Genomic DNA, 23,572 nt, shown 5'->3' with positions numbered 1-23,572 from the left:
CTCAAGGTGACGGCTTTAAACTCAGTGGAGGGCCCTTTTAGGCAAGCCCCTGTGTGCTGACTGCAGGGGTCACACCGCGAGCCCAGCCCCATCTGTATCTGCCTGGCCACCACGATGTGGGCTCCCTGAGGCAGGAGTGTGTCTGTCTTGTTCACAGAGCCTGGTACACAGTAGATACCCAATAAGTGTGTTCTGTGAATGAATACGGGAGAAGGAACAGAACTGGGTTGTGGGCAGAGTTTACCATTGATAAGCAGCCTTTGTATGCTGGCTACTACAGTCCTGCCCTCCTGGGCCTTTCCCTCTGGGCCAGAGGAAATCTGGGTCGAGTTTTTCTGGAGGAGGAAACCCTCACCTCAGAGGAGGCAGCTGCCCTGTGCTCCCCTGCACACCTGCCTGTACATCCCTCATCACGGCACTTCTCACTGACTTCTTATCTGGAGCTCAGCTGTGTGACCCTGGGAAAGTGACTTAACCTCTCTGTGACCCGGTTTTTTCATCTGTAATATGGAGCTAAGGGTACGCCTACTTCACAGAGCTGCGCCCTCCTTCATGGATCAGTAAGCTCCGAAGCATGGCAGTCTTTGGACCAACGTCTGTACAAGGACCTGCTCGATAGCCTTTGTCACTATGCCTCTGTGATCCCCGGCGAACTCTGAGCTGCATGAGGGCAGGGCCCAGGTCTGTCTTGCTCACGTGGATTCTCGGTTAACATTATGGAATGGCTGTGGGCTGTAAGAAGTTACTCAGGAGCCATCCTGGGGAGGCATCGTCCCCTGGAGAATGCACGCCAGGGATCTGGGCTGCCTGGGCCAGCAGGTTCCTGGAAGAAGACTCTTTGGGGTTTGCTGTGCCCTGCAGCTGGGAGAGCTGGAAGCCAGCCCAGAGCCCAGATGGGGGCTCCCTGCGAGCTTGCGGGTGTCACCGCAATCCCCAGGGCTGCCAGGTGCAGACAATAAATCCGGAAACCCTGGAGGGTGAGTCATTAAGGGTCCCCAAGGCCTCATGATGGGAGATGGCAGATGAGCTGCCCCTGGCTCTTTGGGTCCAAGTGCCACCATTCAAGAGGGTTCCAGAACCCAGTGATGGGTCCAGTCTCTGCTGCTGGCTGGGTCTCCACCCAGCATCCGAAGCTGGCTCCGATGGGCCCAGACGGCACAATGAACATCACCAGTGTCACCCCCTTTCCTGAGGCTGTTTACAGGGCAATGTTGAGGCTTGTGGAGGTGGCAGCATGCATTGTCTCCATGGAGGGGTTTGATGGCCCTCGGCAGGAGCCCCTGGAAGCTGCAGACCATCTGTCCCTTAGGGCGTATTTGGGAGGGAAGGACAACAGGACCCCAAAAGGCAGAAATGTCAGGGAAAGGGAGGACATGGCAGGGCGAGGGGGCGGGGGGAGTCAGGATAAATGACACAGACAAAGGCAGCGGGAATGAGCAGTGCGTAGCCCCACATGGCCGGGGCAGAGGGGGGTGTGTGTATGTGTGCCTGTCTTGGCTAGGGGAACTCCGGCCCTTCCTCCTGCCTCATCAACAGCCCTCCTGGGCCCCTTGCCCTACCCTGACCCGTGCTAAGAATCGTGGCACCAGCCTCGCCGCAGGGCCTGTAGCAATCACCTCCCTTCCCAAGGCCCAGGTGTCCACCCCGTGCCCCAAGCTGTGGGTTTGGTCCCCCCTCCGTGCCCCCAAAGCCCGGGCCTCCCCTCACAGCACTTGTCACTGTGTCCTGCAATCGCCCAGTTGAGTCCATGTCCCCCACCAGACTGCAGCGTCCTGAGGGCAGGGCTGTGCCTTATGCTGCTCCCGGGGCCCAGCGTGTGTGCGTGGCAAACAGTAGGTGCTCCCCGAACTGCCTGCAGAATGAAAGTGAATGAGCCCCTGGGGCAGCTCTTGTCCCGGGAGCCCACCGTGGCACCGGCCCTCTCTGACCACGCCCCTGTCTGGAGGCAACGCTGCCCTCCCTCCTCCCCGCGGGTCCAGCCCCACCCTCTGGGCGATTCTTGAGGCTTGCGGCTCACAGGACCCTTTGCTCCTGTTCTTTCGCATGCCAGTCTCCACATCCTTCCCCAGACATCACCTCCAAATACATCTCTCTCCCTCCCTGACCTTGCCCCGGTTCTCCCTGGCTCCAAGGTGCCCCTCATGCAGGAGGAAGGACCCGGGGCAGGAAGGATCCTCCAGACCACCCTGCTTGCCCTGGGGCGAGGGAGCCCCAGGTTTGTACGACGTCGGCATCTCTTCCAGCTGAATTTGAACCCTGACTCCAACCCTTCAAAACGAAGTGACCTTGAGAAAGAGATGAACCTCTCTGGGTCTCGGTTTCCCAGCGACAAATGGTTGTGAGAGGACACGGGTGTGGGTGGCTGAAGGCTGGGCACTGGCATAGGACACGCGTGGACCTAGTCCCGGCTCCTGCGCTTGGCACGGCCTGGGCAAGACCCCCTAACTTCTCTGGGCCTCGGTTTCCTTACCTGCAAAGGAGCTAAGGAGATGCCCTTGCAGCGGGTGGAGAGGCCCAGGGAGGTGAGGACTGCCCGCCGGGAGAAAGGAGCAGAGATTTTCCTGCTTCTCCCATCACTTCCTTCCGCCCTGGGTTGGGAGCCATTCCTCCCTCCCCGCCACCCCCAAAACTAGGCCCGCTGCTGCCCCCCAGCCCGGGGTGGCCCCGGTGTGCCCATGGTCCAGGACCGGGGTGTGGCTGGGAGATGGAATGGGGTGCAGGCTGCTATTGCTCAGAGTGATAAGGGCAGGCAGGAATTGGAAGAGCCCGGTGGGGGGTACGCCTGCCTTGCCCACCCCCAGAGATTCGGGGGGGCTCTGAGGTTGTAGGGAGCAAGGGCTGGGGCGCCAGCTCCAGCCACGGCCACTTCCCCAGCCTTCCTGCCGCACTGCTCCCAGGAGCCCAGGCGGCACTGGCCACCTGCCAGCCCTGAGTGGAAATGTACCAGCGAAGAGGACCCTGCTGGCGACCCTGGGGAGGGGTCCATCCCCTCCCTGCAGCACTCCCTCCCCTCCAGTCCCCCTTCTTGGTCACCCCACATTCAAGTTCAAGCTCTGCCTGCAGAGGGGCAGGGGCATGTTGGAAAGGTCTACAGAGGGCTGGGGTGGAGGTTGCATCCTGCGGCCTCCAAGGCAACAAGTGGACCCTGGAATGTCGGGGTGCGGTCGCTGGGAGACCCTAGCTGGGGAGGACGTGCGCGTGTCCTCTGTGAGTATGTGGGGTTTCTAAGTGTCGTGGTGTGAGTCTTTGCATGGGTGTGGGTGTGGAGGTGTTTGTGGTGCCTGTCTGTGTGCGTGTGTGACGTGTGTGTGCGACGAGTGTGTGGTGCGCGCGTGGGGCGCGTCCCCGGGGGCCTGTCCGCGGCTGTCCCTGTGTGTCCCTGCGTTTCTGCTGGCAGGGGCGGGAGGGGAGGCTCGGGGCTGCCGCTCAAGGTCCTCTTGACACAGAATCCATGTTTGTCGAGGAGGGAAAGAGAGAGCGGAGGGAGGAGAGGAGAGGAGAACGGAGAGAGGGAAGGAAGAAATGGAAGGCTGGGGCGGGGGCGAGGGGGGGCGATGCGAGCGGAAGGTAGGCCGGCAAGGCGGGCGGGGGGGTGGTGGGGAGCGGAGGGGTCCCCGAGAAACCGGGCTGCGGGACCCCGCGTGGCCGCCCGCCGGGTCCCCATCCCACCGGTAGGTCCCCGCCGGGAGGCCGCTATCTGGCCGCCCCGCTTTGGGAGCCCCGACGCCGCAGGGCCGCCCCCCGCCCCCTTCCCCGCCCCTGTGCGCGGCACGCGGGACTCAATCTTCAGTGCTCGTGGCTGACGACGCAGTTGCAAGCGTAGCGGTCTTTTGGTTGAACAACGAAAAGCGAAAAAGAGAAGTTGGGGGCTGGGGAGCCTCCCCTCCCCGCCCCGCGGTCCGGCAGCGAACTCGGGCAGGTGGAAGGAGGCGGCGCGGCGCGGCGCGGGGCCGGAGACGCGAGCGCCGCGCGAGGGGAAAAGTTTCCGACCCTTTAGCAAGAGGCTGAGAAGTTTCGGCCGCGCCGGGCGGCGCCAAAGCCAGGCCAACACTGCCCCCGCGTGGGCGCGGCGCGGCGCTGCAGCCGGTGGCCGGTTTGGGGTCCGCCGCGGCTCTGCCGGGGAAACTGAGGCTCGGAGAGGGCCAGGTGGGCTGTGTGTGCAAGGCCACGAGGAAAGGTGCAGTAGAATCAGGCCTCCTCCGGGACCCGCAGGTCTCCAGGAAATAGAAGTACTGGGGGTGGGGGAGGGGGGGAGGGGTGAAAGTCCAGAAAGTGGGGATGGAGGGGATAGGTCATGCCAGGGATCGAAATCCCACTACACTCCCCAGTGAAGGGGAATGGTAGCACTGCTCCATCCCATCCCCACAGGGTTGGTAGATCCGTGGCCTTTTCTGGAGCCAGGGCCCTCCTTCGGAACAGTTCTCCCCCATCCACAACCCGTCCTGGCCCTAAAATCCCCACGGCCGGTCCAACCCAAATCCCAGCCTTTCCGATTCAGCACTGCGTCTGGGTGTGGATTCCGTGGCTGTTTCTTCACTGGCCAGGAGGTGGCGATAAAGACCTCGATCCCGGCCTTGGGGAGGGGTTGGAGCCCAAAGCGCTGCTTCTAGGAGAGAGGGGAGGGGCCAAACTTTGCCCAGCACTTGGAACGCAGGTGTGTGGCAGGGCCAAACCTGGCAGACAGGCAGATGGGGGTGGCACCGCTGGGTCAGTGCAGCGGTCAGAAAAGCTCCAGGCAGTCCCTGCCACCTTGTCTTGCGCCACCTCCTGTGTGACTCTGGACACTGCCCCCTCTAAGTGGGAGAGAAACGTCTGACCCCTGCCCACCCAGATGCTTGCCCTCCAGGGACCAGATGAGACCCTGGCCTGGGGAACAGAGAAGACAAATGTTTGTCCCTTTGGCCACAGTCTGGATGCCCTCACCCCACAGGGGAGGTCCGCAAGCAGCCTTTGGTTCCCGTCAAAGATGGAGGCTGGGCTGGGGGAGGTTGGGGCAGGTGCCTGTTTCAGGTGTGGGCTGATCTAGGTTGACAGAGGCTTGGTCCCGGGTTTGAGGTGTGTGGCAGGGTCTCCCACCTCCCAGAAGAGGGGCTCACTTGGAACAAGCCTGACCCCTGAAGATGCCTGGCCCCCCCATCTTCATCCCAGCTGTGACTCCGCCCCTGCCCTCCCCCTGGCCCAGGACCCCCAAAGACCAGCAACCAGGAGAGGTTTGTAGGGTGAGACCTGACAGCAGATACCAGCCACCGGGGATGTGCGTTTATTTGTGGGTCAGGGAAGGCCTCTCCTCGCCCCTCACCCGTGTCCACACCTGGGCTTGGGCACCAGCAGCCATTCACCTCTGAGCGCGACGTGATATTGACGGCAGGAGGAGCTGGTGACCCTTCGGGCAGCCTTGTTTCAGGACCGTGTGTGCAACACCAAGCTGGGCAGGAAGGACTCCTAGGGGGAGAAGGAGGACCAGCTGGGCGTTTTGTGGGCCTCTGGGCAGGAGATGGGGTTCCTGGGCCCAGGGGGATTCTATACCGCAGCCCGAGGGGGCAGGCACTGGAGTCAGCCATTTTAAAGATGCGGAAACTGACACGAAAAAGACCTCACCGATCGAAAGTTAGGAGCTTGTGATCTGAACCCAGGCAGCCTGGCCTGAGAGCCCACCGCTTAGCCGAGCACATACGGGGGTTTTACCCAGAGCCCTGGCCACCCCAGTGGGCACCAACCCCCACCAGGCAGGGGGGCTCCAGGTGGCTGGCTGCCACCAGTTGCTCACTAGCTTCTGGCTCCAGGAACAGGGCGATTTGCCCGCCTGCTCCAGAAAGGTTTTGAGGCCCCCCCCGCTGCCTCTGGGTGGTGGGCCTGGGACTGCAGGGCAGGCTGCTGTTCATAGAGATGTCCTCCGAGAGGTGGCCTTTGGCTCCAGGGTGGACCTAAGGGGGACAGGAGCCCATGAACTGGGTGGGCCCTGAGTCCCGGGTCCACCCCCGGCTGGCAGAGCCCTCAAGGGCCCAGGCCGCAGCTGGACAGGGAGGCTCACGGGATGAGGAGGTGCACGAATCCCGTCCCCTTCCACAAAGCCTCACAGGCCAGGGAAGTCCCAGCCGGATGAGTTGGCCATGGTGTCCTCCTTGGCCCTGGGATACAGGGCTTTGGGCAAACCCTCCAGCCATCTCCCGACACTCCCGAACACCTGCTCCGACGCCGCCGACCCGCTAGCTGTCCTGTTCGCGAGGATGCCCTGCCGGACTGGAGGAGAGAGAGCACGGGTGAGATCTCGACCCGGGCGGGGCACCTATACCCCCCCTCTCTCCTCCTCCCTCTGGCAGGCAAGATCTGGCAGAGTCCTGTCTCCATGGCAACCCAAGGCTCCCAGCACCTTCTGGCTGCCTCCAGGGAAGGCTCTGGTTTTAAAACTATCCTGCATGACTGTTTCTGCCTCTATTACCGAAGCTGTGCCCCCTACCACCCCACACACTCCCACTCCTGCTTCAGCCCCCAATGGGCCCCATTTCCCACAGTGGGAAGGCCAGTCGTCCCACCATGTAAATCCAAGAGACGATGCTGAGAATCCTTTGGGGATGGAGAGTGTTTCCTGACCAACGGCTGCCCCTCCGGCTGGTCAGGAACCCCGAATTCCAGGATGGAAAGGGCTGGGAAGCAGCCGCTGAGCCCCTCTCTGGTGTTCTGGGGTATGACCACAGCCCAGTGGCTGACAAGGAAGTGTCTCCCATGCCAGCCAACTGCCATTCCCAGGAAACTTTCTCCAGGTGCTCCCTTTCCTTGGATTCCCAGGGGTGGCCAGGGGGCACTCTGGCTTCTCTTTCCAGCTGCTGTGTCATCTGCCCTCAGGGCCTTGGCTGTCCCATCGCACAACCAGAAGTTGGGCAGAATTGCAGCTTCCACCTCCAACTTCCTGTGACCCTGAGGGGGATGGGTCGGGTTCCTTCTGAAGCAGCCAAGGTCCTGGATTTTGAGGGCTTTGCCCCCAGCGAGGCTTTGGGGCAGCCGTTCCCTGAAAGCGCACACAGTCGGTGCTTAATGAATAGATGAGGCTGTTGGACTGCTGGATCCTGAGAAGAGAAGGGGCTGGGCAGATGGGGATAAAAGGCCTTAGGAACGATCATACCAGAGCAAGGATGCGTATTCTTCCCGCCTCTTGACACCCACTTCAGAAAACACTGGAAACTGTGCCAACATGAACAAAGCTCTGCCTGGGAACCTGGGCCTGGTGGTTGGTTCCTAGCTTCTTTGCTGGACCAGGCAGTGCCAGCCTTCCGTGGAGGTGTGACCTTCTAGAACTTCCTGGGCACCTCCCAAGCCAGGCCTCTGAGGTCTGCCTTCAGGGATATGGGAAAAAGATGCTTCGGGTGCCTTTGTCCCTACCTTCTCCAGCCCCTGGAGGCCATGTGCGGGGTCTGCAGGCTGAGGTTGTGGGCTCCAAGGTGGGCAGATACAGCGTGTGGGAACCCTTGGCAGTGAGAAATCCTTCCGTGGTGGCCAGGCCTGGACAGCCACTGTTTCCTGGGCCACAGCTGCAGCCGTGGGACACCTCTGCCGGACCTCAGACCCTCTACTTGGTCCTTGAAGGCCACCCTAACAGCCTCCGGAGAGGCCAGTTCAGGGGCCTCCTCCATTGATCCACAGGATCAACGGCCTCTTGGGCTTTTTGGCCGGCCCCTAACTCCCAGGACCCAGGGCCACAGCCTCTGCTCTTCAGGTTTCAGGCTGGAACTTTCTGCAGTCCTGGAGCTCCCCTTCCTGTCTGCTCACCTGCACAGCTGCGTTCCCAGTAGCGGAGTGCTGTGTCCCGTAGCGTCTCGTCCGCAAGCCGCAGGCGGAAAGGGCAACACCACCTGCGGTGCCCTGAGCCTTCCCCCGAGGAGTTGTGGGTGAGCGTGGCCTTGAGCTTGGGGGCCTGTGTAGCGGGGGGCCTGGTGAGTGAGATGAGAAGGGTAGGGGAGGACCAGGGCCTGAGCCCCCAGCCCCCCATGCCACCCTGACAACACACATCCACCAGGCCGGAGCTCCCCGTGGGATCCTGACGATCACAGCTGGCCTTTCCTGAGCGCTTCCTGCCCTTCAGGCAATGGCTCAAGCATGTCACAGGAATCAGCCCAGCAAACGCACACAACTCTGTGAAACACGATTATTATTCCCATTTTACAGATGAGGAAACTGAGGCACAGAGGGGTTTTGTTTTCCGTTTTTTGCAACTTGCCCAAGATCGCACAGCTGGTTGGGGGTGGAGCCGAGATCTGAATTCTGGTTCCAGAGCCAGCTCTCCTGTCTATCAAGCAATTCAGCAGAGACAATAAAGGTATGAACTCCGGAGTCAGGCAGTCCTGGGTTTCAATTCTGACTCTGTTGAGCCTGGGTTTCTTTGTCTGTAAAATGGGGATTATTGCTGTGCCCACCGTACAGGGTTGTGAAGAGATGATAGGGACTGAAAAGCACCGTCCCCCGCACCACCACCCCTGCCAGGGTCTGCAGGGCCAAGGGTAAGCATCTCTAACTGAGAACTGTTCTTATAATCGTCAATTTCAATTATGCCCCTTCCCGGTCCTGTGACATGGGGCAGACTGCCCTCAAGTCTCCATTTTACAGTTTTCCCCTTTAAATTACGTACTATATATTGTAGACAGGATAATAGCATCCTTATAAGAGTCTGGTGAGTATCAAATAACTTACGTGAGGCGTCTGGTACAGGGCCTGGCAAGGGGCCTCTGCTCAATAAAGGGGATCTGTTACGGTTACATTTATTAATTTCAGCCTCCAGAGCAAGGCTGCAGGAGGGCTTGCTTGATCCATCCACAGCTCTGTTATTCAGAAATGCCACGTTTGACCTTACGTACAATGCTTATTGATATATCTGACTCCATTTATCTGACCACGTCTTTATGTCCGTTTGGACACAGAGGGGACGCTTTTCTTAAGCACATTGAAGAGCCAGGCATCCAGGAGATGGCCAAGACAGTGTCGGCTACAGGCATTGGGACCTAGTTATGCAACAGCTGTCTGCTTATCCATGTCTGCTTGGTGCTGGCCTCAGGACCAGCCAAAGGCTGCCCCAGCTGTGCCCACTGGTCTGAAATCTCAGCTTCTCCTCTCAAATGCTGCTGGAGCGTGTTCTAATGCACCCAGCTGTCCCCAGCAGGGCCTACTAGGGAACCCCACACACCTTAAGGTGCTCAAGAATTAGCTCCTGAATGTGAAACACTGTGAAGGTATCCATCCTTGTTGTTGCTTACATTCGAGATAATGAGTTCCATACTCTTATTTATTACATCTTGTGAGAAGTAGTGTGTTTATTTGGTCTGATTGATTTAAAGGTCCTGGGTTGGCAAATGTGTTTCCTTTCTGGCACTTACTCTGATCCACTGGTGGTGTCTGCCTGGAGCACTGTGTCAGGAAGGGTTCTGAGGCTCAGTGGGGGAAAAGTGCTGTGATCAGTTAGTACTGTCTGCCATGCGTCCAGGATGAGAAGGAATGGCATGTCTAGTGTATTTCCTCTCCCTGGTCTTTAAACTCATGGGCAATGCTCTTCACCTTTCATCCATGTTTAAGCCTGTTTAAGCAGGAGGGATTATTTCTGCATTCTTTTCCCCCTCCATTAGAGCTACAGCATCTAGGCCCAGTTAAGCTCTAATGCCCAGGCTCTTCCTACCCCCATCCCTTATTTTACTTCCCCCGATATTTGACATATAGTAAAAGGTAATAAAGATTAGAGGAAGAAATGGATGAATGAATGGTAGGTTGTGTGAAAGGATGGAAGACCAGGTGGCTGGGTAGGTGGGTGGACAGATAGATGAATTAATGAAAAGGTCTTTTTTTTTTTTGACCACACCGCATGGCTTGCAGGATCTTAGTTCCTGGACCAGGGACTGAACCGGGGCCACAGCAGTGGAAGCGCCAAGTCCTAACCACTGGACCGCCAGGGAATTCCCGAAAAGGTCTTAATACAAGGATTGGATCTTAGGAGGATGGGCACGTGTATGGATGCATGGGTGGATGAATGATTATGCAGATGAGTGTGTAGACTTGTACATGGCTTCAAGACTAAAGATGGATAGCATCCTGGATTTACAAGTGGATGGAAGGATTGGTAGGTGATCAGTCACTGGATTCATGGGTAGATGGATAGAACTGTGGGAATTTGGGAATAGCTGGATGACTGGCTGGCTGGCTGGCTGGCTACGTGGATTAATGGATCAACAGGAGACCTGATTCATGGGCGGATGGATGGATGGATAGATTCATGAATAGGTTGTAAAAGACCTGGTTCACGGATAAGATGTATGCAGGGGTGGATGGGTGAATGGGAGAATGAATATATGAATGGATTCATCGATGAATTATGAAGGTGTTGGTAGAAGACCTGATTAATGGGTGGATGGATTCATGGATGTTGATGGATGATCCTTGAACGGGTTGGGAGAAGACCTGATTCATGGATGGACACACAGATGGATGAATAGGTAGACAGATGGAACCATTCACGGGTGAAAGGCAGAGGAAAGAAAGGAAGGAAGGAAATGCTCTTTCTCCCCACTCCCCTACCCCATCCTCCCATAACGCACTGATTGGTCTTCTCGACCGTGGTGAATTGTGAATGATCTCTCCTGAAGGGCCCCAGGGCAGGTATCTGATGGAGCAAAATCTTCCGGAGACTATTCTTGAAGTACACTGACTGTCCCCTTGAAGACAAACAGGCCACACCTGGCATGAGAGATCAGGGTCCCCCATCGTCAGAGCATTGATGACAACCCTGTCCCCACCAGCAGGTCACTGACACTTACCCCAGGTCTGGGAGGAAGGAGTAGCGGGGACACGGAGGAGGACTTCCAGAGGGTTCTGACACACCCCTTTGATGTTGTGATGCTGAGGATGCTGGGAGCCAGGAGGAGGTGGAAATAGTTATGAGCCTTCTCTTGGGGACAGTCCTTACCAGGCTCTTCCTGGTTGCATGGCCTTGGGCCTCAGTTTACTCATCTGTACAATAGGGGCAGTGGTAGGCCCGCCCTCAGGGGGTGGTTGCCATCGCCAGGACTCTGCCAGGCATACTCTGCTAACACTGCCATTATTCTATGCCAGGTGGTGGGACCCCCCCCACCGGAAATGACTCAGCCCCCCCGTGGGGGCCGTAGGGGCCTCACTCGGTGGTCGCGGCTGCTCCGCAGACTGAGCCCTGAGCTGGCGCAGGAACTGCCGGGACCGCCCGGGGAGGGACTCTCCTAGGAGGTCGCCCAGAGAGTCGGGGTTCTCCCTGGCCGAGCCCCTGCGGGGGTCCTCGCACTGTCCAGGCCCGGGGCGCCGGTTTCCGGCGCTCGCCGGCCAAGAGCATGGACGGCAGCAGCAGCGACCTCAGCCCCGTCCGGTTCCGCGCCGCCCGCAGAGCCACGGTGGGCAGGACGGGCAGGCGCGACCGGGGGCGAGGACTCACACGCGGGGGCCTCCCACCACTCGGCGCCGCCCTCCGAAGCCCTGGAGCCCCCGGAGGCCCCCGCGCCAGAGGCTGCTCGGAGCTCGGGCAGCAGCAGCCTCGGCAGCGGCGGGTCTCTCCGTCCGCGATCGCCACCGCCGGGGAGCCCCTCGGGCGCCACCTGCTGGGCACAGGAGCTGGGCCGACGCCGGGGCATGTCTGGCCCTGCGCTCAGCTCAGGGCATCCTCAAGCCAGTGGGGGCGGTGCCGTGTGAAGTGGAGAGGAGGGCGTAGACCAGCCTCCAGGCCATAGCGCCCGGAGCTATGGTTCGGGGCTACTACCACTGGCCCGCCAGACAGTAAGTGGCTTCAGGCTAGAGCGTCCCGATCCTCTGTTTCCTCACCTGAAAAACGGTGACGGTGGGAGTACCCACTTTTTGAGTTCCTGTGACGTTTAAATGAGCGAGCACATGTAAATGGCTTAGAATAATGACAGGCACGTTGTACGTGCTCAACGAAGCCTGGCTGCCGCTGTTATTATATTTTGAAATTATTCTTTAGGATTTAGTCTCAGTGCCGCTACTTATTAGCTGTACCCTTGGGCAAACCAATTAATTAACTGCTCTCAGTGCCCTCATCTGCAGAATGGGGATAAGCCAGCGCCTGCTCCTTTGTGAGAATGAAACAGCACCACATGGTAGAGAGCACTTAGCATCTGGAGTGTTCAACGTGCTGTTACGGTTATTAGCGTTGAGGTGGGAATTGGGAAACCTGGAACCAGCTTGAAAGGGTGACCTGCCCTGCAGCTGCCCATTCCTTCTGGAGCCCCAGAGTCCCTTGGGTGGGAGCTTAGTGAAAATACAGATGCCCCAGATTCCGATTCAGAGGTCTGGGGTGGGGCAAGACACATATTTTTAACAAACTCCCCCTTTGGGAGACAGAGCCCCAGCCCCGCCCCCCATTTCTGACACTGGCATCTCAGAGCCTGCTTTCTCCCTACCACACCCCACTCCCAGATTGTTGTCAGCTCTGAGCTGGTTTCTAGTGTCACACTCGCCCTAGTGGGGCTTTGGGGGCGGGGCCGGAGACGGTCCCCTGAAGTTAGAGCCCCCTACCAGGTGGGCTGCTCCTTGGAAGAGCCCATCTTCCCGGCTTGGCTCCTCTGCTGGCCCCTCCCTGCTGCCTCCACGGCCTCTTCAGGGTCATCATGATCCACCCCTCACCCAAGGCGAAGTGGGCACTGAGGCTGGGGGGCAGAGGGCGGGGCTGTTGTGCTCAGGATGCCAAGGCTGCAGTCACAAGGGAGCGTGGGACTCGTGGCCAGGGCAGCCAGGCCCAAGCCAGGGATGGAGGGCCCTGGGTTCAGCTACCCTCTCTGGATCTGGGAGGCTCAGGTGGGTCATGTTTGGGCTGGGTGGCTTTGGAGGTGGAACTTCCACTAGAAGGCTGGGTAGTAAGAATGCGGTGGGCCTGGAGACTACGAGGAACCAGTTGTGAGTCCATGCTCTGTTCCTGCTTGCTGTGTGGTGCTGGAGAAATCTCTCCTTTCTCAGGGCTCCATGGTAAAATGGACTGTTGGGCTCCACCTGTGACTCTTGGCTGGGAGGGGGCAGGGAAAAAGCTTGTATTGTAAAACTTGAGTGGGGGACGAGTGTAGTTTGGACCAGTAATTTCACTGGCCTGGTAGGATTTTACAATTTGAAAGTGAAAAAAATGACTTTGGAATTCAGATTACAAGATGTTTGCCTGGAGGAGGCATCCCAGACAATGTAATATATTTCCGCAAACACTCCTCAACCAGGGATGGAAGGGCATACCTCCTTGGGGAGACAGAATATTGAGTGGGGAAGGTGAGAAATTTTTATATTTATTCTAAGGGTATGTGAGTTTTTAAAAAATGGATGAGGAACACCAGACTACCTAGATGATTTCTAAGGAGGCCTCCAGCCCTTACATGCTGCAAACATTTATTGAGCATCTACTATGTGCGAGGCTTGGGAATTCAGAGATGCAAGAGGCTTTGAGGTTAGTGGACTGGCCAGACCTGGAAAGGCCTTGGAGTCCAGGTGTAGGGAAGGGAGTTTGTCTTCCACTGACAGGAAAAAAAGGTAGGGGTGGATTTTTAGGCACCCCTAAAAAAGCTAGGCTCAGAGCTGCTGCTCCTCAAAGATTATAGAAACCTCCAGGTTGAGATTGCCCAAGATTTATCCCCTTGCCATAGAGACATGGAAAATGAAGCTTGGGAGGGGAGCCCAGGCCAGGGGAACCAAGTCTGACCTGCAGTGCCCTAGCGAGGATGCCACATAATATGGACAGATTTGGGGGACTCAAAAGCAGGTGGGGCTTTTCAGGGCACCCCCCCCCATTGCTTTCACTTCATTAGAGCAAACACACTTTAAGCCCCTCCTTTGTGCAACGCCCAGAGGAAGGCACTGTAAATCTAAGCCAGGATGTCAGTTTAGGAAAAAAGAACTTATGATGAATATTGTGAATATTATGACATAGATGAATATTGTGATGAATATTATGAATCAGCTTCTATTTACTGAGAGCTGGCTCCAAGCACAGGGCTGAAGGCTTGACGCATAATATCCCACAGATTTAACCCTCAGAGCATTCCATCTATCTGGCAGAAGTGGAGACTGAGGCTTGGAAAGGTTCACAAGGTCTACCTACCGGCAAACCCTCATTTCCATCAAGGCTGCTTCAGGGACCGCTCCAGAATTTCTGTGTATGGGAGGAGCCTAGGGGAAGGCAACCTTTTGGGAACAGAAATTTCATGGATTTGCTCTGCTTATTTGGAGTGGCAACCCCTTGGCACTGTCAAGGGTATTTTTCTTCCATTTTTTTTCTTTTTGATCTGTATATTTTAAGATGTTAATTGTTATGGGTGGGATTAAGGCTTGCATAAGGCTTCCCCTCCCCTTTTTACCCAGTGGAAATTCCACAGAACGCTCGTTTTTAAAAGTCCAGCCTTGCCGCCTCCAAATGAGCTGGCGCACAAGCTGGAGGCGGGACAGGGTCGGCGCTGCGGCGTTGTAGAGCTGGGAAGCTCTTCCCGGGACAGTACTCGAGATAGGTCCGGAGCCCACGGGGCGGGGCGAGCCGATCGCGGGGCGGAGCCCGATGCGGCCCCGCCCCCGGGAGCCCGGAAGTGACGTAAGCGGACAAAGGCGGCGCGCGCCGCGAGGTGTCGCGTCTGGTAGAGGTTAGGCGGAGCTGCTCGGGGGCTGGTGGGGTCTTCGCCGCCGCCGCCGCCGCCTCCGCACTCCCTTCCTCTTCCCCGTCCTCTTCTCCCGGGTCCTAGGAGCCCCCGCGTGGGGTGAGTAGCGCGAGGCGGAGCGGGGGACGGCGGCCGCCGGGAGAGGGGAGGCCCCGGCCCCCAACAGCCTCGGCGCCCTGAGGCCCCGGCTCCTCACGTGACCCGGGCGCGAGCCGGCAGGGCCCCACGTGCCCGCTCCGGGGAGGTCAGCCGGCAGGCCGGCCGGCCCTGGGCCCCAGGTGGGGTGGGAGGCCCGGGGGGGGGGAGTAGCGCGAGGCGGAGCGGGGGACGGCGGCCGCCGGGAGAGGGGAGGCCCCGGCCCCCAACAGCCTCGGCGCCCTGAGGCCCCGGCTCCTCACGTGACCCGGGCGCGAGCCGGCAGGGCCCCACGTGCCCGCTCCGGGGAGGTCAGCCGGCAGGCCGGCCGGCCCTGGGCCCCAGGTGGGGTGGGAGGAGGAAGGCCGAGGCCCCCCAAGCCTGATCAGGGCACTCCCCCACGTCGGCCCCCGCCGCAGCAAGTTCCTTTCCCTCTCTGAGCGTCAGTTTCCCCTGTGAGAAACGGGTAAGGAGAGCACCCACTAGGAGGGTGGGTGTGAGGATTCAGTAAAATGCTCAGATCAGAGTCGGGCACAGGGCAGTGCCCGGTTACATAGGCGTTGCTATCATATTTCACCTTGGACCCGACCCCAGTTAGGGGTCAACATAGGTGCCGCTCAAAAGACAGCCCGCCGCGAGGAGCCCTTGGAGCCAAGGTCAGCCTGTTGGCAGAGAGGCTGCCATATCAGAAGGCCCAGACTTTGCTGCCCATCAACTAACTGTGTGATCTCTCTCTGGACCGTGGTTTCTCTGTACAATAAGGGATAGAACCAGCTGGTGTCAGAGGCCTTGCGGGTGGGGCTGGGCAGTATCGCACATGGTCTGGATGTATGGAATCTGCCCAGTGAGATGGGATGAACCCCTGGCAGAACTAGGGCCTTGACCCGGTAAGAAGTCTGGATTCCGTCCTTATTCTATTCCTGGTTTTCTGTGTGTGTGCATCACTCCATGAGTGGAATGGTTTTTCTCTCCGTGAACTAGGGACTGTGGGAGGGTCGAAGTACATGTAGAATGCCTTGGTGGAGACTAGAAGCCGTAGAGTCACAAAGATAGAGTCACCAAACCTAGCAGGGTTTCCGTGCTTCCATGGATGGGAAGCTCACTCCCCTCTGCGGATTGGCAGAGCTGAGTCACTGGAATGACCACCCAGCAGTAACAGTTAATAATCCCTTAGGTGTGGCCAGCACTGGTTTATAGGGCCTTTCGGCACATTTTCTCATGAGAGCTTCACGCTTGGCGGAGAGAATTGATGAGAATCTCATTTGACAGAGATTTTTGAGATTAATGCATGCCCAGCAGTGTATGGATCACTTTATGCTTTTATATCCACGTTTAATCATCACAGCCTTCCTATAAAGTCAATGTTGCTGTTCCTATTTTATAGATAAAGACACTTAACTGAGGTTGTGTCTTATCTGAGCTTGCACAGCCAGTGAGAAGCGGAGCCCAGATTCAGACCTGGTTCATTCAACTCCATCAGAGCCTTTGTTTTTAAATCCCGGCCCCCCCTCCTTTTTTTGGTCTTCTTTACTCCCTCCCTCCCTCCCTTTCTTTTTCATAGAACACCTTGCCATTCTCAGAAGTCCAACAGCTGTCCACACAGAGCCAGGGAGAACAGGCCCTGTCCACGAGGGTGTGGGAAGGAAGAGGTAACATCAGGCGGGATGAGATGAGCCTGCAGAGCCTGATGGTGGCAGTTCCAACACCTTTCTCTTCCATGGCTCCTGGGAGGAGAGTAATAGCTGGGGCGGCTGGCCGGGGTGGCCCTAAACACCTTGGAGGGGGCGTGGGTAGGTGGCCAGATGATCGTGAAGGATTCACAGACACATCCCCCACTTGCTGGGGAGCGGAAGTTCCCTATGAGCCAAGGGTCTCACTCCCCCTCCAAGCTAGCCCAGAGCACACGAAGCCAGACTGCCCAGGCCCCTCCCCCGTCCCTGCAGCCCCTCCCCTGTCCCTGCAGCCCCTCCCCGTCCCTGCAGCCGTGTGGCTCCTCGCTCTGATCTGGCAGAGTGCAGGAGGACTTCCTGAGGTTTGACTGACAGCCCCGCCGTTCCCTCTGACTCCTAGGGACCGCCTGCCCACCTCAGTCTGGACGCTGGGAGGCAAAGTAGACAGGGCCCCAGAAGTCACGTTTACTAATGAATCCAAGCTGTTAGAACAAATGTCAAAGTTATACTTGCCGTTTCCCGGCCTAGATGCGCCTCCCCTGGCTTGTTCCTAGAATCTACCCGTAAGTGGAATTCTTGTAAAGTGGATTATTCGGAGGACCTTGACATTTAAAGGAATCATGTTGTAAGGCTTTTGGTAAAGCAAAAAATCGTATTGTCAGTAAAGGGCTTCAGTGATACCGGGTTTGAATGATTCGATTTTTGTCCGTAGGATTTTCCTACAAGTGCAGAATGACTAGCCGCACGGAGGTCCTTCTACGATTCATTCAGCAGCCAGTTAGTAAACGCCCACCTCGTGGCAGGTGTTAGGCTAATGGCGTATGACGTAGCGTCCCTGGGCCTCGGAAGCTTGCCTCCTGGGCGGGAAGGCAGACAGGGAGGCAGAGAGAGTAGAGCCAGGGGAGCGCCTGGCCCCGGATTTATCCTCTTCCTCCGAGCGGAGGGGAACTTTGTTGAATGCCCGTGAGCCATGCGGGACGCAAGAGGAACGCAGTGATACATCTCAGGGTGTCGCCACTGCTTTCTAAGGGGTTCCCAGTCCAGTGGGGAGAGAGACACAAATACAAAACCAGACGTTTGTGCGAGGGGGCAGGGCCGAGCTCGCCCGAGTTGGGCGCACTGCTGTGTGGCCGGCTTTGGTGCTGTCCCTCCTGCGTGACGGCGGAGGGGCTGGGACAGAGTCGCTGTGGACGGCGGAGGGGCTGGGACAGAGTCGCTGTGGTGCCTGTCGGCAGGGGCTGGCGAGCCCACTTGGCCTTTCAGACCGCATCCACGTAAGCAGCCCCCAAACCCAGTAAAGTTACGCGGTAACATTCACGCTGATGGCTCCCTTTCCTGTCAGTTCTCAGGGGGCTACAGTGACGGTTACTGGGCCACGGCCAGCGTTCTTGGGGACCGGCAGCTCGCCACATGCTTTTGCTTGTCATGTTCCTCGAGGCTGGAACAAGAGTTCATTCTCACAAGCAGCGTGCCACTTCCTCCTTGTGGGCTGGGGGTAGTAGCTTCAGGGGCTGGGACACGGGTGTGGGACATTGCCGTGAGCCAGGGGTGGGGGGCGGTATTTAGAACCGAGGCCCCCCAGCCTGTTACCCCAAAGGGCTCTTGGGTTGGTGCCGTAACTGGAACCGTCCTCATTGGAGTCCCAAGCCCTGGACCTGAACAGGGAAGGGAGGGGATCCGCCTGAGAGCTGAGTCCAGAACCTGGAGAGGGGGTGGAGCGGGGGCCTCTGGGGGCACAGGGGAAGGGGTCTCCGGAGGGTGGGAACAGTGGCAAAGTCCAGGTCTAAGGGCGACCCTGGTGGGGCACGTGGGTGCTGTCGGCTCCCTCCTGTCCCTCAGAAGGCCAGCGTGTGACCCTTGTTCCTGGGGCATATGCCCGGGTCCGGGGACGAGGAGGAGGCCCCCTTCCCATCGGTTCCCGGCAGCCGGGCCAGGCCCTCCCCTGGTGCCCCACTGGCTGGCTGGCGTCTCCAGAAAGGGCTGGCCGTGGCAGAAGTGGAGTTGCATCAGGGAGCAGCGTTTCTGAGTTGTTTGGCTGGGGCGGGCCTGCTGCTTCTGGAAGGTTCCTTGTCTTCCAGGACAAGCTCAGAGTACAGGTGTATGTTGGAGGCTAACTACAGACATGGCGGTGAAAATCTTCAGCGTTTCTCATGTTTGTCCCCCTTCGCTCCTTCTAGTCTCTAAGGCAGGCGTCGAAGGCCCGTGCTGGCCCTCAGGGCGCTGTTCTGTTACTTCTCTTGAAGCTCTTAAAGCACTTCTCGGTCTTTCGGGGTTTTCAGCTGTTTTTGAGGACCGTACCGGGAGGTCAGTGACTTAACTACAGCCCCGTGGAGTACTGTAAAGGGGGCGGAGTGAGCCCCGGGAGCACAGACGTGCACAGCGTTCCTGGGGGACTGGGGGGCTTTCACCCCTGCACTGAGGGACTCCTGTGGCTCGGTGCCGGGACGCAGTGGCGAAAAGGCAAGGTCCTACCTCGGGGGCGTCCATTCTAGTGGAGGCCAGACGGTCAGTAAACAGTGTCAGTTCAGCTAGAAATACGCGCTCTGAAGGCAGCAGCCACGGGGACTGGGTAAGCGTGTTGGCGGAAGGCACCTTAGACTGGTCAGGGAAGGCCTCTTTGAGGTGACACTTAAGTGAAAGAAACCCTGTGTTGAAAATCAGCTGCCCACGTGGGAAGGCCCAGGGCTCGGCAAACGCACGGGCCCCTTGACCTTGGGTAGGATGCCACCGTGTCCATCGGCTCCCTCCTCTACACGGGGCTCGTGGGGTGCCTGGGTCGCGGTGAGTCGGGAGGGTCCAGCGGCCAGCGAAGAGGGCTCAATGCGTGTGGGCAGAGGATGGGTGGCTGCTGCCCCCGTTCTGTCTCCTGGCACGGCCCTGCCGTTCCTGCACCCTCGCCACTCAGCCCCCGCAGCCTGGGTCCCCGCACACCCCTGCCCTTCAGAAACTCAGCTGATCAGTTTCCCGTTGCTGACAGGCGGCACTCAGGGCGCTGTGCTCCAGGCCCCGTCTGCCAGGCCGGCCTCACCTCCCCCACTCTTTTCTCTGTCCACTGCAGCCAGCCCGGCCGTCCCCAGCCCTCGGTGGGGCACGCGTGCCATGCCACCTCTGCTCTGTCCCTGTGCCCTTCCAGAGCATTCCTCGTCCTCCGGGCCCGGCCTTCTCTTGGCTGCTGCCCCGCCTGCCATTCGGAAGGGACTCCTCTATCCCTCAAGTTTCCGTAGCGCTTTCTGGCTCAACGAGACTCCTCGTTTCTGCCTCGTGTTCTCATTGGTTCCTTCCTTCCCTGTCTCCCCTGCCGTAAGCCTCTGGGTGTTGAGCTTTATCTGGACAAGCCCCACAGCAGCTGGAACAGCCCTGCGCACGGTGAGCACCTGCAGGCGACCGCGGTGCCTCTGGAGAGGCGTGACCCTCTGTCCCCTACGTGGTGCGGCCCAGCTGGCCGAGTGTGGCGCTCGCCCTGGGCCTCTGACCTGCCATCAGGGCCCGGCCGTCTGCTTTCACTCTCCCCTGTAGCCCACGCGGCTGCCAACACAGCCTTCCAGAAGCGCACATCTCGGGCCACTCCCTGCTCCACCTAGAGTAGTTCCAGCTCGCTGCTCTTTGGTGTGAAGTCTGAACTAGCAAATATGACCCTTAGGACCCCGAGTTTCCCATTGGAAGGGCAACGCGCGCTCCGGTCTTCCTGGAGCAGTCTTGGTTGCTGAGCGAACGCTTCCTCATCCTTGATGTTAGCTGGTGTGTCGCTTCTCCTGACACCTGTGCTCTGCCAGCACCTTGTACCTCTGCAGCCCTCACACATGCGTGATCGTGTGTATCCGCTTGGCCGTCTCCCTGTTCACAGACAGCACCTGGCACAGAGTCAGCCTCATGGGTGACCGTGGACTGGACCCCGCAGTGAGCTTGTTTCTGTGCTCACCACAGAGGGAGGGAGGCGTGGGGCTCCTCAGGCCTTGCTGGGATCAGCTGGAACGTCCGCTGTAGGAGGCTTGGGTTCCTTGCTTTGTTTTCCTTTCTCTTAGGCGTAGATCGGGGTTCTCTGTACCCTGGGTTCAGAAGCCAGAGTCAGGTGTCATGTAGGGTAAGGAAAGAACTAGAAGCCAGGACTCTGGGTGTCCTGCTCTGACATGAAGATAGCTTTGCAAAATGACTTGAATGCAAGAGACGGGAGGCAATGCCCTCTAATGGGTAGAAGCAGGTTGGGGGACACTGGCCACTCCTCTGCGCCAGGCAGGATCGTGTGACCAGCAGAAGCATGCGGGGAGCCCAGGGCCCTCAACCTGGCTGCTTCCCTCCTTTTTTTATTCAGGGGACACCGCTGCTGAGTCTGGTGCCTGAGCAAAGACGTGGCTGGTGACAGCATGACGAGCGAAGTGATCGAGGACGAGAAACAATTCTATTCCAAGGCCAAGACGTACTGGAAGGAGGTCCCGGCCACCGTGGACGGCATGCTCGGGGGGTATGGCCACATCTCCAGCATCGACATCAGCAGCTCCCGGAAGTTCCTGCAGAGGTTTCTGAGGGTAGGCAGGGCTGCTGTGCTCTCCAGGAGGAGAGGCTGTGGCGCCGGTGGCACCGCCTGCTCTGCACGGGGCACCACCTTCCCACTCGCCTGTCGTGTCCACGACCCAGGCCTTGAAGAGCGGGTGGGGCGGGGTGACTCACAGGCTTTGCCCCAAGGTCACCCGATAGGAGGCGGCTGTTACCCTGGGGCCTCTCGGTGCCGGAACGCAGCAGTCTTCTCACAAACTGTTGTATTTTTCCAGAGGCAAAACCTTTGCTCTCCTGCCGTGTTGGCAAGCATCTGGACTGTGGGTGTTGGCCGTTCAGCCAACACAGGCTTCTAGTTCCTCGCCCCGCCACCCTCCTCTGTGCCAGGCTGGCATCGCCGTGGCCGGAGCCTCCCTGCCTGTCCCTCGGCAAACACCGAGGCTGCTGTTGCCCCCTGCTCCAGCCACGTTCCATCTTCCCAGATTTGTTCACTGAGTGCCCTCTTCCATCCTTTCACTGCTTGAATTCTTTATTCTCTCTCTGCTGCTGTCCTTTTAATGGGGTCTCAGGAGTGACAGGAGATGAACGCACCTATTTGAGTGAACACCTTTCAGTGGAGGTTGGCTTTCAGGTTAGAAACATGTGGCCCAGAAGAAGGCTGTGCTGTGCTTACGCCCACTGCTGGCCCCACCAGTGCCGGCTGCCGGCCTTTGCCCAGTCCTGATCTGAGTAGTTCCAGGGGCTCACGAGGAAAGGCCCCTTCGCAGTGACAGGGTCCCTCTGGCTCTCCAACCCTTCCTTATAGTCAGTGCCTTGTCTGCGTTTTCAGGAAGGCCCAAACAAGACGGGAACCTCGTATGCCCTGGACTGCGGAGCTGGCATCGGAAGGGTCACCAAGAGGCTGCTCTTGCCTCTCTTTGGAGTGGTGGACATGGTGGACGTGACGGAGGACTTCCTGGTCAAGGCTAAGACCTACCTGGGTGAGGAAGGCAAGAGAGTGAGGAACTTCTTCTGCTGCGGCCTCCAGGACTTCAGCCCGGAGCCCCACTCTTACGACGTCATCTGGATCCAGTGGGTGATAGGTGAGCACCCCGCGCCCCTGCTCCGCCTGCCTGCGCGTCTCCCACCGCAGGGGCCGGGCTTCCCGAGGCCTTGGGAGCCGAGGCTCTGGCGCCGCTGCAGAGCGCGGCCGGCGGGGATCCCTCGAATCCTGCCTGCACTCCCCAGGACTCCACCTAGAAGGTTCATTTGCTTCCATGTTTTGTTTCAACTCAATACCTGCTGTGACCCATTTGGGGACAGATTTTTTTGTTGAAAAGTTTTAATTATCAATCACTTAACTGCATTCAAAGAATGTGGAAATGAGTTTTCATAAAGAAGGGGTTTTCAGTAAGAGGAAAAGTTGAAGCCCTGGCTGCCCCTCTGCTGTTCGCGGTGAGTGAGCCGTTTTACCATCCGGTCCTGCACCCACTTGGCCTGACGGCGTACCCGGGGTGCTCTCCTCAGGCTGCCGACCTAGCTGCAGGCCACCTCCTCCAGGCGGGCGGCCAGGCCTGCTGGGAACACGCTGGATTCGCCCTGTATTTTGCGGCCCTCAAAAGCCTGTTAGGAGTTGTAACGTAGGGAAGGGACTCGTTTGGTACACTCCGCTGATCCAGGCCTAGGAGGGACGGGTGGAGCGTGGGTGTTGGGCACGGCCTGGAAGTCACCCCGTCGGGGTGAAATGCCAGCAGCACACTTTGTGACTGCCCTTGGGTAGGTGACTTCTGAGCCCGTTTCCTCTTAAAATGGGGTTTGGTAAACCCCTCTGGGCCGTTGAAGGCCAGTGGCCCTGTGCGTTCAGCACCGAGTGAGTGCTCAGCAAGCGGACACGCAGTGGCGTGGAGGGGCTGGCATCCTTCCCTCGTGACAGCCTCTGCCCCCCCCCAGGCCACCTGACCGATCAGCACCTGGCTGAGTTCCTGCGGCGCTGCAAGCAGGGCCTCCGCCCCAACGGCATCATCGTCATCAAAGACAACATGGCCCAGGAGGGCGTGGTCCTGGACGACGTGGACAGCAGCGTGTGCCGGGACCTCGACGTGGTCCACGGGATCGTCCGCAGCGCGGGCCTCGGCCTCCTGGCCCAAGAGCGGCAGGAGAACCTTCCGGACGAGATCTACCACGTCTACAGCTTAGCCCTGAGATGAGCGGGGCTGGCAGGAGAGAGGGACCAGTGTGGGGTGGGGGAGGACTGGCAGCCGCGTGAGGTCCACGAGCTCAGCCTCGACGGTTCGCGAGTGTCGAGCGGGGCCGCTAAATATACCTGTCTGCCGTCCACTCACCACACAGACTCTTATTAAAAAGGCATAAGGGGACTCAGTCGGGAGGGGTGCTGCTGCATGGGGCAGAGAGGCCGGAGCGAGAGGCGACCCCTGGGCCCCTGGTGCTCACCTCGTGGGAGTCCGGCGATCCCATCAGAAGTGAGGTTCCCTGCTCTGCAGTAACACCACCTGGCCTTCCTGCCACAGGCCCGGCTGGCTTAAGAGGAAGAGAATAACCATTCAAGTGGTTGCTGAGGACTTGACACCTCCGGGGGCGGGGGGGGGGCGCAGCTGGGCCGGTGGGGCCTGCGGCTCTCAGCACCCCCCTGCCTGCGCTGAG

At 58.8% G+C, this 23,572-nt stretch overlaps 2 protein-coding genes across 9 annotated transcripts; one reads left to right on the top strand and one right to left on the bottom strand.

Moving 5' to 3' along the window:
- Positions 1-3,779: 3,779 nt before the first annotated feature.
- On the bottom strand, positions 3,780-11,630 carry CUNH9orf50 (chromosome unknown C9orf50 homolog). Its single transcript, XM_024126093.1, is given in 11 exon segments — positions 3,780-4,232; positions 4,924-4,978; positions 5,340-5,413; positions 5,416-5,442; positions 5,599-5,623; positions 6,078-6,240; positions 7,765-7,925; positions 10,572-10,688; positions 11,105-11,308; positions 11,310-11,414; positions 11,416-11,630. Coding segments are annotated over 11 exon segments (1,599 nt in total).
- Positions 11,631-14,573: 2,943 nt separating this feature from the next.
- NTMT1 (N-terminal Xaa-Pro-Lys N-methyltransferase 1) lies at positions 14,574-23,250 on the top strand. 8 transcript variants are annotated; one of them, XM_028484265.2, is made up of 5 exons: positions 14,574-14,735; positions 19,747-19,807; positions 20,751-20,964; positions 21,762-22,014; positions 22,862-23,250. In XM_028484265.2, the coding sequence occupies exons 3-5, from the start codon at positions 20,803-20,805 to the stop codon at positions 23,116-23,118; spliced, it is 672 nt and encodes a 223-aa protein (XP_028340066.1). In that variant the 5' UTR covers positions 14,574-14,735; positions 19,747-19,807; positions 20,751-20,802; the 3' UTR covers positions 23,119-23,250. The 8 variants fall into 8 exon arrangements, with proteins under 8 accessions (XP_028340066.1, XP_028340069.1, XP_023982132.1 ...); XM_028484268.2 differs by lacking the exon at positions 19,747-19,807 and adding an exon at positions 16,333-16,420; XM_024126364.3 differs by lacking the exon at positions 19,747-19,807.
- Positions 23,251-23,572: the final 322 nt, after the last annotated feature.

Source organism: Physeter macrocephalus, unplaced genomic scaffold (assembly GCF_002837175.3).
Source record: "Physeter macrocephalus isolate SW-GA unplaced genomic scaffold, ASM283717v5 random_153, whole genome shotgun sequence".
NCBI classification, from domain to species: Eukaryota; Metazoa; Chordata; class Mammalia; order Artiodactyla; family Physeteridae; genus Physeter; species Physeter macrocephalus.
This window is presented reverse-complemented; position numbering and strand designations above follow the sequence as displayed.

Excerpts from the sequence above, each read along its gene's own strand:
- NTMT1 (XM_024126364.3), top strand. The coding sequence starts at position 20,803 with ATGACGAGCGAAGTGATCGAGGACGAGAAACAATTCTATTCCAAGGCC. Across the intron at positions 20,965-21,761 it reads TCCTGCAGAGGTTTCTGAGG|GAAGGCCCAAACAAGACGGG; the intron begins GTAGGCAGGGCT and ends CTGCGTTTTCAG. Across the intron at positions 22,015-22,861 it reads CTGGATCCAGTGGGTGATAG|GCCACCTGACCGATCAGCAC; the intron begins GTGAGCACCCCG and ends GCCCCCCCCCAG.